The sequence below is a fragment of the Vanellus vanellus genome, assembly GCF_965231255.1.
Source record: "Vanellus vanellus genome assembly, chromosome: 1".
Taxonomy (NCBI): domain Eukaryota; kingdom Metazoa; phylum Chordata; class Aves; order Charadriiformes; family Charadriidae; genus Vanellus; species Vanellus vanellus.
The window spans coordinates 82,645,495-82,660,800 of record NC_138905.1 but is presented as its reverse complement, the minus strand read 5'-3'; the positions used below and the strand labels follow the sequence as shown (position 1 = coordinate 82,660,800).

Below are 15,306 nucleotides of genomic sequence, written 5' to 3'. Positions count from 1 at the left end.
CTATCTCATCTTACAGTCAGTCTTCACGCTTCCCTTTCAGCCCTCTTCTATACACTTAATTACTAGCAAAATCAATCCATTCCAGACCTCCTCATCTTTGGCTCTAGTTATTTATCCTCATTTTCATTTCCAGCTAGCCATTTTGTCCTTCTCTAGCACACCTTGATAAATATCATGGAACAGTATTAAGAATAGCAAAAATTAAACTTACTGTCCCATGTCTCAGTGACCTTTTGCTAACTCAGATGCATAACTACAGGCATAGCCCTGATGGTACTCACTCTAGCATATTCAGGTCAGAAGGAATATGAAGAATTTAGTTAGAAGAGCTTCCGGGGTGGGGGGAAGTGTTATGTGTTATGTTCATACAGATAGCCAAAGATACTTTTAACTTCAGTGACCACACGCTCACTCTCAAAACACGGGGGAATCACAATACCTTCTAACCACATCACTCAATGCTAAGAAAACTTGCTGTCTTTTTTTTTTTTTGGTCTTTTTTTTTCCCACCCCATCCAGGAAATATTTTTTTTTCCTGAAACTTTATTAAAATTCAGCCTAAATTGGTACCAGGCATGAAAAAAAATATATATTTTGGCTGATTTCGGACAATTTCTCTGGAATTTGGCTAATTTCTACAAAAAATGAATTGCAAATCTCTGCCAGCTCCAACTATATTTAAATCCTATATGAATGCCAAACATTTGTATTAAAAAAAAAAAATTCATACCTGTTTAATTTTTAGTTTTTCTTTTTCAGCTGTGCAAAGCTTGATTTCTAGGTTTGCAACAGCTTGTTGAAGGTAGCTCTTTGCTTCATTTGTTCTCTGTGTCTCAGCATCAATCAAAGCAATGGTTGACGTAACTGAAGTCTTGTCTTCAATTACATTCAAAGAGGTAACTGGAGTATCTGCTTGAATCTAATTCATATGAGAAACAAAATGGTAAAGGAAATGGTAATTCAAGTCAAATTTCATTTCCAGATGACATTACAGAACTTAAGAACTGTAAATACTAAGGTTACTTTTTTGAAACCGCACTTCTCTGAAATTGGCCATGCACACTCATATGTAGGATGTGGTGGCCAAAAAGAAAGCTCCAACAACGGAACAGTAGCTAGTAATTCTAGACGGATTCACATCAATCCTTCCAATCTCCTCGACTGCTTTTCAAGAATACTTTAGGAGAAAGCTTTAAGGAGGAGGATGGCACAGATACCGAAGTTTCCAATGAGGTCAAAATACTCAAAAGAGGTGGAAAGAGACAGAATTAAAACTGAATCATCTGTCTCAAAGCATCAGGCTTACAGGGAAATAAACTCTCATTGGATTAGTCACTCCATGTTTTCACCCAATGCAGACTGCAAACAGTAGCCATGGAAAGGGAATACGATTTTTTCGTGCTAAAATAAATATCTCATCTTGATGCTAGACCAACAGAACAAAGTAATTGGGACATGTCTAATGCCATTTCAGTGAACTGTAGAAGTACAAAAACTGAAACTGAGGCATTTAGAATACACAACCCAAAACAGATGGAACACTGATAATAAGCCCGGACTTTCAGAAAAGCACAAAAATAAATTAGGTGAGGTTTAAAATATTTTGTGGTATAATTAACAAAAGCCAAAGGGTTTTTTTTTTTTCCTTCTTAAAAAAAAAAAAAAGGCAAAAACTTGTTTATATCACAGCAAAGGAACTTCAAAGAAAAAAGATGGTAAATTAATCTCAGCTGCCACTTTTTCAACAACTATTTGAAAGCCAAGAGGACTGAAATTTGGAGGGGTGGTGAAAGGAACATCTCAATGTGTTTATTAAGAGAGGTTTGACAGATCTGATTTAATCCATTCCCTTAACACCTTTTATTCCAAACAGAGACTCAAATAATAGGTTGACTTTTCAAAAAATAAGTATCTTTCAAAGGATTCAAGGAAAGAAACAAACAAAAATAGCTGAGATCTTGACAGTACACGGATACATAAGATCAAGTAGACAAAACAACCAGAAAGGAAACTGCAGTTTGTGCTCTCCCTTCCATAAGGAGCAAAGAGAAGCTAGATTCTACTAATTCTGTTTCTGAGTATTACTCAAGATTAGAGTCTGGCACTGCCAAAAATTGTGATGTTGAAACCAGAAACACTTCAGGTTTTTTTTTTTTAACATGAAACCTCAACAAGCTCTGGAGATACAGTTATAGAAGAATACAGTTCTCATAATATCCTCCTCTAACAGGTGTAAGAATATTTTATTATAGTTTTATGCCAGCCGTTTTCCTTCGGTTTTATCTAAAAGTGCAAAGTATCATCTCCATTTCAAAATGTTAAAGGACCTTCTCTCAATTCCCTTACTCCCTTTAGTAACACTTGCTAATGTTGTATTCTTTAGCTTATATTATTTCCTGCATTAAAAAGAGAGCTTATGGAACCATGGGTCTGTCAGTAGCTGACCAGAACAAGATGAGAAAAATTGAAACATAGCCTACAACTAGAATTTGCACACATAATTATTCAGAAGTAACAAAGTGTATTTCTTATTTTTTAAGACTACCTAACCAAACGCCTTTTTTTTTTTAAAAAAAAAATACACCTAAGACTTAGTATTCTGGACTATCTAGTGTTCTATCCAGAGAACACAGAAGCTGAAGCTGCTGGCCTAGCTCAAACAAGAAAGGATACAGATTATTCACATTTCACTGTTAGCCAAAATAAAAAAGGGTAGGATCTGTTGTAGCTGAAGAAAAGCGTATTTTGATCATCCTGCCAGTAATAGAAATTTGCTTATCAAAACATTGTCAGAGAGGCAGATGAAGAACTTTCAACATAGAAAGTTACCCTGGCTGGCATCAGTCAAAAAAGAAAACAAACACTCCCCCCCCCTTCAAGAAAAAAAAACACACAAACTTTTGGATTTCTAAGAAAATTTCTGTGGCATCATTTGCATCTGGGCACATCTCTTCACTTTTTATAGGCTCTCCCCAGAACATTAGGCTAGGAACAACTAGAAAACAGTAACCAATTCATTAGTAAAACTGAACTATTGGAGCTGTACTAGCCACAGTCCTTCTGGAAGCGTGAACATACAGATACTGCTCAAAGGAAAACCAATAAGAGTCAGTTTAATCAAAACAAGTATTTTTTACACATTGTTTAAATAGCTTGAGAAATGCTTTTAAATGGTCAGATTATGGAAATCTGACTTAATTGTGAAATTCAACTTTCACCACGAGTAGCCCTAAGACTTGATGGGACTACCAGAAAAATAAAAAAAACAAGTAAGTGCTGAAAACAGGAGGGTCGCAAACTAGCCCAAAATATTGATTGGTTCAGAGAAAGCCCAGGGCACTTTCTACTTCAATTATATACCACTATGCATCCTGAAACAAGGAACTTTATAATCAATAAACTTGTTCAAATAGATGTCACTGCAACCAATAGCAATAAAAATTCACCTGGGATGGTAAATCTATTTAATTCTCGTCCTTAGCAAACTAGCATTCTTGTGCTAGTCTCCAGGCAGAAATTATTTTCCCTCCCTTGCTCATCTAATTGTTTAATTGAAAACTAAAAAGAAGCTAAGATCAGTTCTCAGCATTATTGAAGCCATAAGGAAAAATCAAGAGGACACAACTAGGACTGTGTCAGATGACCAAAAAAAAAAAAAAAAATTTTAAAAGTAATGGGGGAAAAAAAAGAAAGTAAAATACAATAAAATAAAAAATAAAACTAAAATGAATTTAATTACGTAAAGATTAAACATTAATTCTCTAATCCTAAAACAACTTGAGAAAACATAAAAGTATATGTATGTACAGCCATTATCTTTACAGCTTTAACAGTAACAAATTTTTTTTTAGAGAACCTTCCTGCTACTGTTTCCTACTTTATCAGCATGCCTTTAACTTTTAATAACTCTTAACACACCTCTCTTGCAGTCCATACCACAGTAGTACAGTCTCCCAGTCATATGATTTAAACATAATTTAAAAATTATTTTACTTCAAAGTCTGTATCATAGTACATATCTGCTGCTCTTAAAAGGCAATTCAATCTAAATTTCTACAGAAAAGACACAATGCTAAGATATTTAATACATCAAGTTCCCATACTGAAACACAAAAATTGTGGTTTTACCTGTTCTTCAAGAACAGCTGGGTTTATAACATTGTTAGCTGTTTGAATAGCTGTTACCACATTATCACCTGATAAACTGAATGAGTCAGAAGGAACCAGGCAGGGAGAAGGCACAGAGTGCTCCAGAAGAACATCAGGAGGTATATGGACTTCAGATACTAATGCAAAAATAAAAAAAGAAAAACACACACAATATGAAGAAGCATTCAAAAATTAATTCTGTTTCTGAAATCTATACCTAGCAAAACCTGTCACACTAGGAGCAAGTACAGTCATACTAATGTAAGGTTACGTACCACTTACAATCTAATTGCACTGAAGAGTAGTTCCATACAAAGGTCCTGTGTTTTTGAGTACTATCAATTAAGGACATTCAAATCTGTAAAGTCACTCTAAATTCAGACTTGTAACTTACACACAGGTTTCACAAGACAATGGCCGTCAAAGACAGCAGTTTTAACTTTTGTCTCTTTCCATTCACATAACCTTTCAGCTTCACCATGATCTTTTATCAGTTTAAGTCAACTGTAAAACCATACTTCAAATGTCCTAAGTGTTATAAATTTTAAAGGTTAAAAAAAAAATCCTCAACTGTTTTAGAAGACATATACAAACAGCTTGCCAAGACACACGACAAAAGCAGTTTTACATTTTATAAGAGGTCAAAAGATAAAAAAAAATGACCACGTCTCTAGCTAATAAAACTTAAGTATAATACTGGAGTGAGTAACTTCCATACTGAGTAACTTACATAACAGTTTCCAGTTATGCCACAAAAATCCTGAACAGTGGATCATCATTATCAACCCAACACAACAGAAACTTGAACACTTTTATGAAAGATTCAGACATAAACTAAATTAAAAGGAGAAAAGAAAGCTAGAATTGGGTTTAGGAACAGTCCTGTGATTGTACTTACAACACAGTGTGTACTTTGTGTTATAAAAGCTGCCTTAAAGTATCACAGAATCACAGAATCATCAGAGTTGGAAGGGACCTCTAGAGATCATCTAGTCCAACTCCCCTGCTAAAGCAGGATTGCCTAGAGCACATTACTCAGGACTGCATTCAGGCGGGTCTTGAAAATCTCCAGGGAAGGGGACTCCACAACCTCCCTGGGCAGCCTGTTCCAGTGCTCTGTCACCCTCACCGTAAAGAAGTGTTTCCGTGTATTTGAATGGAACTTCCTGTGTTCTAACTTGTGCCCATTGCCCCTTGTCCTGTTACTTGGAACCATTGAAAAGAGCCTGGCTCCATCCTCCTTCAACCCACCCTTTATTATGTACGCCATAATAAGGTCTCCCCTCAGCCTTCTCTTCTCTTCTTTACATACATTTTTAATTTAACGGCAAAGTGCTGCAAACTTGGATAAGGTTAGCTACAGGTATGCCTTTGCAGTAGACGAAAAGGTATATCCAATTGCCACAGAAAAATCAGCTCACATTATCATTACACATCTGGTAAAATGTGAAAGATGCCACTAGCCCGGAGCAAGGTTCAGCCTCTCAATGTCACTGTTTAATACTGCACAAGTATGTATACACAGCACAAACAAGTGTATACATTGCCCTAAAGGCATTCAAAAGGACACACTAATCCTTGAATCCAGGTGCTCCATGTCCCATCTTCTTGACCTCCCAGTTCTGGGTTTCAGGATAACATAGAGGAATATGCAAATCTCATCTAACAAAAAGAAGAAAGAGAATAGACCACAAGACAGCAAAAGTATCAAGATGCTAACTGCAGCAATAGTAGAACTGGACATGTGGGGAGAAAAAAAACAAACAAACAAACAACACACCAACCAAAAAAACAGCTGAGCAGAAAATGGAAACTTGGATGAAAAGCCTAGAGGACGGCACTTCAGCAAACAGAACTGGAAATAATCTAAGTAACCAGGACAAAACAAAGGACTTGGACACAACTGCATCTTTAACAGTAAACTCTTCTCCAGAATTGGAAATGGGACTTTTTAGGCTTCCTTTATATACCATAAGATATTTGTGAAACTCTCCTCCCTTTCCAAATATCTGTTAACAAAGGCAGCTTCCTATAACAATTACCTACTCCATTACTTCAAATGACAATGAGATGACAGAGAAGACCTTTTAACCTCTAAAAACATAGTAACGTCTCTGTTTTATGCTATCACTTCATACTCTGAACTCCAGTTTGAAATAAATTTCCAACAGATGGAAAACGAACTAAAATAATGTACAGCAAGCAATTCTGACTGAGTAGACAAACTATTTCTCTTACCAAAATTGGCAACTAACAAGGAAAAACCTAGTATGACACCAACCCTTACGGTGTTAGCGTTCATTCTTTGGTGATGTTAGCATTTATCCTTTGGTGATGATCACCATAGTATAGGCATAGTTCACATATAAATACTTTATCGCAAAAGTAAAAACTGAAACTGAGTCTGGATATGGATGAGTACTGGAGACCAACAGAGATTAAAGCTTACAGTATTCACATATTTTGGGGTATCCAATACTAGACATAAGACTTCATTTTTCAGATAACACAGTTTTATGTTGAACTTTCTATAATCAAATTGAGCTTTCAGTGATTCCAGTTATAGTAATGAATGTTTAGCATTTTGGGGGGGGAAGAAAAAACAGAAACAAAAACTCCAACTCTTAAGTTGTCAAAATAAAGCCTAGGAAATGAGGAGCAACAACTGGTGACCACCTCTGAACACTATGGTTTAAACTTATTCAACTAAATACATGACCTTGCAGAAGACAAGAAGAGGCGGCAACTCTCCAAGGTATCATTCAAACATCTTTTTTACAAAACCTTCTTTTCATTTTCAGCAATGTTAAAGATTCATAAATTGGACATTCCTAGAATTACATGTGCTATGCCTGTAATTCAAGCTCTCTTTATTCATTCCTCTTGTGTATATACTGGTGAAATTGCATTAGCATTTTAGTTCAGCTCAAAATTCGCTTACGGAGACAACCCTCAATCATTCCTGCTTACTATGCCTTAGTTATCATAATGGAACAGTTTTAGAACCCCTGAAACAAAAACTTGCCTCTGATAAAACTCCAACAGTTAATGGATGTTCAAGTCCAGAGGACCAGGTTAATGCTAGTCTGAAATAACACTCCTGAAGTACATCTAGTAGGGATATTGGCTTTCCAGCACCACTTCACAGATCCTCTCCTCTTCAACTGCTGCACCACCTGCTATGATACACAGCCATTCTGATAATAATGACAAAATATTCTTCCACATCATCCTGACCTGATGCAACATATCTCCTCTAACTTCTTTGGTAAGCAAGGCAGGAGTCTGATAGTCCTGATGAACTTCCAAAAAAAAAAAAAAAAAAAAAACAAACCCCAACATGTTATTTCTCATTGAAGCAGGTATATCAAAAGTCGTATAACGAAGAAGGCTGAAGTAAGATGCAGATATAAGTTATTGCCACAACTGTACTTAAAAAATCTGACAATTTCTTAACCCTTCACTTCCCAGTATCGAGAATATTCTAGTACAGGTTTGTATGTAAGAACTGACAAAACCATGAAGTTTCTCAATAGAAACAGAGATCAGTACAGTCTGCCACCTTGCTCACGAAAGAAAAAAACCTATACCTTTATCCTACTAATGAAGATCAAAAAATATTAAAATTACTGGGGCATCAGAAATTCTGAAAACAAAACCAAGTAGGTGAACATGAACTAGTAAATAAATATTCCATATGAGTTGTATACTTCATACTGAGCTTCAGAATGATGACATTAGATATGAAATATACCACCAAAAAAATAAACATAACATTTACTAATTGGATGTTATTTGTATCCAGCAATTACGACATGATAGGTCAGCAGGGCTCTGAGGCATAGACCATATAATAATTCTTTGGCATACTTTTGTAGAATGTTTGAAAGTACTTGCAGCATAGTTCCCCTGCATGTAGGTTTCAGCCATTAAAAATAAAAAACCCAACAAGCAAAACCCAAATTTCCATCCTCAACTGCCCATTTCCTCAATGATACAATTCAATGACCCTTTAAGTCATACTGTATACACTGCAAACTGTATCACTGAACATTCTCAGTTAAAAGTAACATTCATATAGAAAGTTTAAGACCGGTTTGTGTGTTCAAATTTCAGTGATCTGCTTAAATCCTATGCTCACATATGGCTGCTCAAGCACAACTGTAAGAGACAGGAAACTGTCTTCTACAAGGCAGGAATTTCTGACAACTGTAACGTCAGAGCTAGAACACAGGGATCTACAGCCTGCATAATGCTGAATAAACAGCTTAGGGAAAAATATACTGAAAACTATATTTACAGACATCAACTAATTTACTTTTGCCAATAGACAGCAAACTAGAACTCAACAGAATATGTCAATGAATTCTAAAACACATCAGCAACAAACCTATCATTGTCAGTGAAAACCAACTTAATTTATGAAAGAACAGAATCCGTTTAAAATATATATATATATATATCTTTTCCCGTGAAACAAAATATAACGACTAGTAAATTTAATTCAAAATAGACAAAGTATTTCCCATACTTAAACTGCTTTTAGCTCAATGTAAATGAATAATTAGAAAGGGCTGAATTGCTTAAAGAACGAGTGGAGGAATACATTAATAGGTATCAACTGACACCCAATATGCCCAATATAATGTTGTTAAGAGTCTCAGATGTCATGTACAACATTCTGCAAAGCTGTAGCATAGCAGTTTTAGTACTTTCCTCAGCAATTTTAACTTTTTTTCCCCTTAGTTTTCCTTTTAACTTTTTTTTTTCCTTAGTTTTCCAAAATCAAAACTTTTTATCACTGTCTTTGCAGATCACAGATTCACCAGAATGAGTTGCATTTCCATATCTGTTGGGGAATTAGAATTGATAGGTAAATGTCTACATAACGCTGAAGTAGATAGCAATTTCTCCGTTGACTTCACTGAGCATGAATAACCTCCTGTCAACAGGAAACACTTGGCTGCTTCTGTACGCATACCAGTTTACAGCACTACATAAACATCTAGAGAGGAAGAAAAACCACTCTAATGCGCTTTTAGGATGATTTCTTATAGTTCACAGCAGAAAGCATCTTCCCCATGTTTTATTCTTCCAAAGCCAAACTATTCCAGAAAATAAGTAATTACATATACTATTTCAACATCTTAAATCTAAGGTGATATGGAAATTCTGATTTTATTTCCTAATTTCTTATTTAAACTTTTATACAGCCACCAAAAATTTGCAAAACTGCAACCATTTAATTGAACCTCAGAAATACATCTGTCAGTATTCAATGACTACAAAAGATAACAAAACTGAGAACTCCTTCTCAATGTTGGTTTAGTGTTTGGGGTTTTTTTGTAAATTGTTTTCTAGAAAACTGTCATTATGACTATGTTTTAAAGCAGTTTGGCAACTGTAAGGAAGAAAGAGGTGGTAGGTAATCTAATAAACAAGAAAATCTTTTAATCATATGTAAATTCTAGATAGTCAAATCCGAGTTTTCAAAGCCACATAACCCACATAATGGCAATGTTAGCAAACAAAAAACAAGACCACACCGGAGTTAAATGAGGCTGTATACCATTATAAATAAAGACCTTTGAACCCTGTCCAATCATGGCAAGGAATGACACCAGTTTTCTCCAATATCCTCAGTGATATATTAGTTTCCCACAAATATTTCCCACCCCTTCACCACCCCTCCCAAGTTGACATCCCAGAATCACAGAATGGTAGGGGTTAGAAGGGACTTCTATAGACCATCTAGTACACCCCCCCTGCCAAAGCAGGTTCATCTAGAGCAGGTTGCACAGAAATGCATCCAGCTGGGTTTTGAATATCTCCAGAGAAGGAGACTCCACAACCTCTCTGGGCAGCCTGGTCCAGTGCTCTGTAACCCTCAAAGTAAAGAAGTTTTTCCTCATGTTGAGATGGAATTTCCTGTGTTCCAGTTTGTGCCTGTTGCCCCTTGTCTTGTCGCTGGTCACCACCTGGTCGTCGCTGGTCAAAAAGAGCCTAGGCCATTCCTCTTGACACCCGCCCTTCAGATAATCATAAGCATTGATGAGATCCCCTCTCAGTCTTCTCTTCTGCATGCTAAAGAGACCCAGGTCTCTCAGCCTTTCCTCATAAGAGACATGCTCCAGTCCCTTAATCATCTTCGTAGCCTTCCACTGGACTCTCTCCAGTAGTTCCCTGTCTTTCTTGAACTGGAGAGCCCAGAACTGGACACAGGACTCCAGATGCAGCCTCACCAGGACAGAGTAGAGGGGGAGGATAACCTCCCTCGACCTGCTGGTCTTGCTCTTTTTAATGCACCCCAGGACACCATTGGCCTTCTTGGCCACAAGGTCACATGGCTCATGGCCAACTTGTTGTCCACCAGGACTCCCAGGTCCCTCTCTGCAGAGATGCTTTCCAGCAGGTCAACCCCTAACCACTTCTGGTGCACGGGGTTATTCCTCCCTAGGGGCAGAACCCTATGCTTGCCCTCGTTGAGATTCATGAGGTTTCTCACTGCCCAACTCTCTAGCCTGTCCAGGTCTCACTGAATGGCAGCACAGCCTTCTAGTGTGTCAGCCACTCCTCCCCGTTTTATGTCATCAGCAAATTTGCTGAGGGCACACTCTGTGCCCTCATCCAGCTTGTCGATGAAGATGTTCAACAATACTGGACCCAGTACTGACCCCTAGGGGAACACCGCTAGTTACAGGCCTCCAACTAGACTCTGCGATGCTGATCACAGCTCTCTGAGCTCTGCCATGCAGCCAGTTTGCACTCCACCTCACTGTCCACTCATCTAACCCGCACTATCTAAGCTTGCCTATGAGGATGTTAGGGGAGACGGTGTCAAAAGCCTCGCTGAAGTCGAGCTAGATGATGTCCACTGCTCTCCCCTCATCTGCCCAGCCAGTCATGCCATCAGAGAAGGCTATCAGACTGGTCAAGCATGATTTCCCCTTGGTGAATAAATGCTGACCACTCCTGATAGCCTTCTTTCCCCTGCACATGCTTGGAGATGGCATCCAGAACGAGCAGAGATGGAGGTGAGGCTTCCTGTAACTTCCTGGGTCCTCCTACTTGCCCTTTTTGAAGGCTAGAGTGACATCGGCTTTCCTCCAGTCCTCAGGCATCTCTCCTGTTCTCCATGGCCTTTCAAAGATGATGGAGAGTTCCTTAGCAATGACATCTGCCAGCTCGCTCAGCACTTGTGGGTGCATCCCATTGGGGACCGTGGATATGTGGGTGTCAAGTTAGTTAGATGTTAGTATTCTGCAGAAAACCACAATGTATTATGAAAAGAAACAACTGAAAACAACCATTTCAACACAACAGCTGAAAACAGTACCCTTCAAGCCATGCAGATGTCTGCACAGCAGTACAGATCACCCCATGTCACACTGAAAAGGCTTCAAAACATCTGTTCTTTCAATGCCACAAACAAGACCATCAGAAATACCGAATTCTTCATTGAAACATGAAAAATAGGCTTTGTATACATGTGCATTGTTAATGAAAGAATATTAGAAAGAGGAGAGAAATCTTCTCCCGTAATTTGCAGAATGTCCTGTTATTCAAGAAGGCGTTGAGAATTTACTGTTAGACCAAACACAAAACTTGGCCGAATTAATTCAAAGGGTAAATCAAGAGCTTCAAAGTTATATATGCTGCCTCCAGATCTCCTTACAGAAGGTAAGCATGTTGACATGACACAAAGCATAGAAAAGATTCCCAAAATAACTTAATAAATAAATAAAGCTCCTCTGATACACCTTTATTCCAGGAAGTACAGAAATAATGTTTCTTTCAAAAAGTAATAACTAAAATAACCTTGTATCAATACAGACTGGAGGCCACGTACAAAAACTAACATTTTTTTCTAACATATGTGTCCAAAGGATAGAAGAAAAGTAAAGTGTTACTCCGTATGCAGCCAAACCAATGGAACTTGAGAATGTAATATGGCTCCACATTAAGACGTGTAAGCTTACATGGCCACATGAGCATTACAGTCAGCAGAGACTTAGTCAATACAACTCATGGACACAAAGAAGCTACTCAAGCTCACTCTAAAAGCTGAATTTTGCTTTTGGATATCTGAACAGCTCTCCAATTCATGGAATGAACTGATTACATTTCCATTAACCAAATGGAGGTCACCTAGACCATGTAAAACAGTGAAATGAAGATATTTATGCTTTAGTGCTGGCTTCCATACAGTTGTGTTCTTGTCCCCTAGTTCTTTCAGTTCCATAGCTACTACCATCTAGGTCTATGGGAGACAATAGATTATAGCTCTTCTAAACCTCCAAATATGTATCAACACCAGACAGCTTCTACAGAACCCACAGTGACTGGATTCAACCTTCCTTTTCTCCAGTGAAGCACCAGGTCTATCATTACTCAGTCCCTGATTAAAAAAAAAAAGAGAAGTGTAATTAACAGACTATAAGTGATTTCACTAAAACTAAGCAACATATTCAAAATCTATAATAGGAGAACACAGACTGAAAGCAATAGCATAAACCTCCTTTCCTCACAAAATGAAGCTAAAAAAAAAAAAGTCTCCACCTCATCCACAGTTAACACTGCCATGAATCTGGTTTCACCAGATTGTTTGTAAACAAAATCATTTAGGTTTTCCACAGCTTGAATCCGAAACACCTGCTCAGACTGCACTTCCAACCCATTTCCAGATGGGAATTCTGTCTTAATTCCACTGAAAAAGCATATCTCACCCTGGTGGGTTTTCTGTCTTCTTTTTAAAAACAAAGGAAAACAAAAAAACCCCACCTTTTGTTTTACTTAGAACAATCCATAACAGGTAGATTCATGAGGCTCCATCTCAGCCAAAACAGTCCTTTGGTGAACATACACTTAGTTTTTCCACCTGCTCCATTACATGAGCTCCTTTGGATGCCCAGAGAAGAACTCCTGCCAAAATGAAACACTGACACAGCATGTAGAGACCCAGATCCTATTCCTACTCTTCACTGTAAGCAACAGACATACTATTTATAACCTTAGAAAAGCAGAGATAAGACCAGAATCTGTTGACGTACAAGCAGAGTACTAAATTTCAAGATCCTCCTTTCAGGCATAAAGGTACACAAAACGACACCTACAGAAGTGCAAGAAAAAAACCCCTAAAACTAATAGGGAAAAAAAAAAAAAACCCAAAAACGTAGGTACTTAGGTACTTCAATATTCCAGTACACACTTACTAAATTGCAAACTGACATCGTTCTTTAAAACATTATTTTTTTAAGTTGCACAACAATGTGTTTCTACTACTAAGCATCTAACAAAGAAACAAATCAAAACTGACTTACAAATAATTATTTATTTCATTGAAGTATCTTGCTTACAAGTTGCAAGGACCATTCTAGAGAGTCTAAAATACTTAAATGTTTCTTAAATAAAGAAGTGTATCAAGTTACCCCCGCTAACATCTCCGAAGTCAACATTAACAGTTAGATTTGGCTACTGTATTAAAAAATAGCTCCATTTAAATATTAATGTTCAATAAATGAAATTATCTGAGAACAGCATAACTGTTCCTTTGTTTCCTCAAAAAAGTTAGTTTATGAATCCAAAGAGCAAAATCCCCTGAAGTGTCTTACAATAATAATTATATAATTATATATATAATTATAATATTTAAGATAGTCAACCTCCTTGAATCTCTTCTGGGAACCAGATGGACTAGTGATAAGGCACTAGAATATTCCATAATGTATTTTAGACTTCTTAAAAACCTAAATACAGTTCAAAACTAAAAACAAAAACTTAAGTCTGAGGCTTAAACATAAGACTTAGTACTCCGTTACTGTTCTTAGAGAGATCTCATTTTTCGAAAGAACAACTTATTTCTAAAGTGTTTTGTTGTTTGGTTGTTTTTTTTTAACTAGATTTTCCTCTTTTTCAAGTTTACGAATACATTTACTGAATCCAAGCTAAGAAAACACTGATGTTTGAGTAGTTCCCTCACACCCATGAGGGAACATCAACAACATCCCCAGACATTGGGCATACAGTAGTGATTCTTTTTAGTACTTCCTCATGTTAAAGCTGGAAAGAAAAAAGGAAAGCCATCACATATGCACATATGTAATCACACTATGTAAGAACTACTTGTTTCCACTCCCATTAAACAATCAGAAGGAATAGACCCAATACAACAGGTATTCAGATGCCGCTAACAGTAGTAGCAAAGATATCTAAGTAACAGGACCGTACAAATTCCCATTATTTTCTTTCACTACTTGCTCATTCCTTCATACTCATAATGCTTACTTTCTCACAGAGCTAATATCTTCGGACCAGCGCTACTTTCTATTCCCATGTTTATGCAGCACCCTGTACGATGTGTTCTAATTCAAACTTGAAGCCATGAGAGAGAAAAAATAAATTTGTTCTCACTTTTACCCTTCAGAATAAAACCAGTGCTTTCCTATCAGGTGACGCTGCTAGAGAAGCCTAACAGAAAGAGGTGCATATTCTCTGGTAAACGTCCTGGTGGAAGGGGAAAGAATAGTATAATATTTCTGCTGTACAAATTCTTATTTTTCTCCCTTTCTGAACCAGCAGCCACAATTAATAAACATTTGCTGATTTGAAGTACTGCATAGACAGACTATTTGCACATACCAATATCCATTTTATCGTACTGTAAGTTTACTGAAAAAGTGAAATCAGCATTCAAAAAGACAGTAAGAGGTCCAAGACAAATTTCAAGGCCAAAATTTCTCACTGTAATCAACACTGGTGCCTTAGAAATAATTTCTGTTTTCTTCCTGCATGCTGAGAAATACTGCAACAGGTTTCTCTATTTTGTTTTATAACTTTTTGTATCTTAAAAACACCAGATATGCAGGAAATTGGTGAAATAAGTACATACTCCTTCTCCATAAAGTTCACTGAATCTTGGGTGTATATAATGGTATCACATTCCAAATTTATCAAAATCACCTCAATAGCACTATAATAAATTTGAATTTCTCACATTTTTCAGTAAACCATACTGAGCGACAAATTTCTAGGGTAAGACAAGAACAACTTGCATATAAATAACATTGGTCAGACAATTCAGTTATATCTGTTACCAAAAACATTAACTTACAAGTCAATACCTAACAAGCATTTTGATTCATCCTATTAAAAATTTTC

The 15,306-nt window shown here is 37.0% G+C and overlaps 1 protein-coding gene across 1 annotated transcript in view; it reads right to left on the bottom strand.

Annotated features, from left to right (window-relative positions):
• CCDC91 (coiled-coil domain containing 91) overlaps positions 1-15,306 on the bottom strand; it is a 166,947-nt gene that overhangs the window by 123,606 nt on the left and 28,035 nt on the right. The window contains 2 exon segments of the mRNA XM_082495865.1: positions 731-919; positions 4,129-4,286. Coding sequence (XP_082351991.1) covers positions 731-919; positions 4,129-4,286 — 347 coding nt within the window.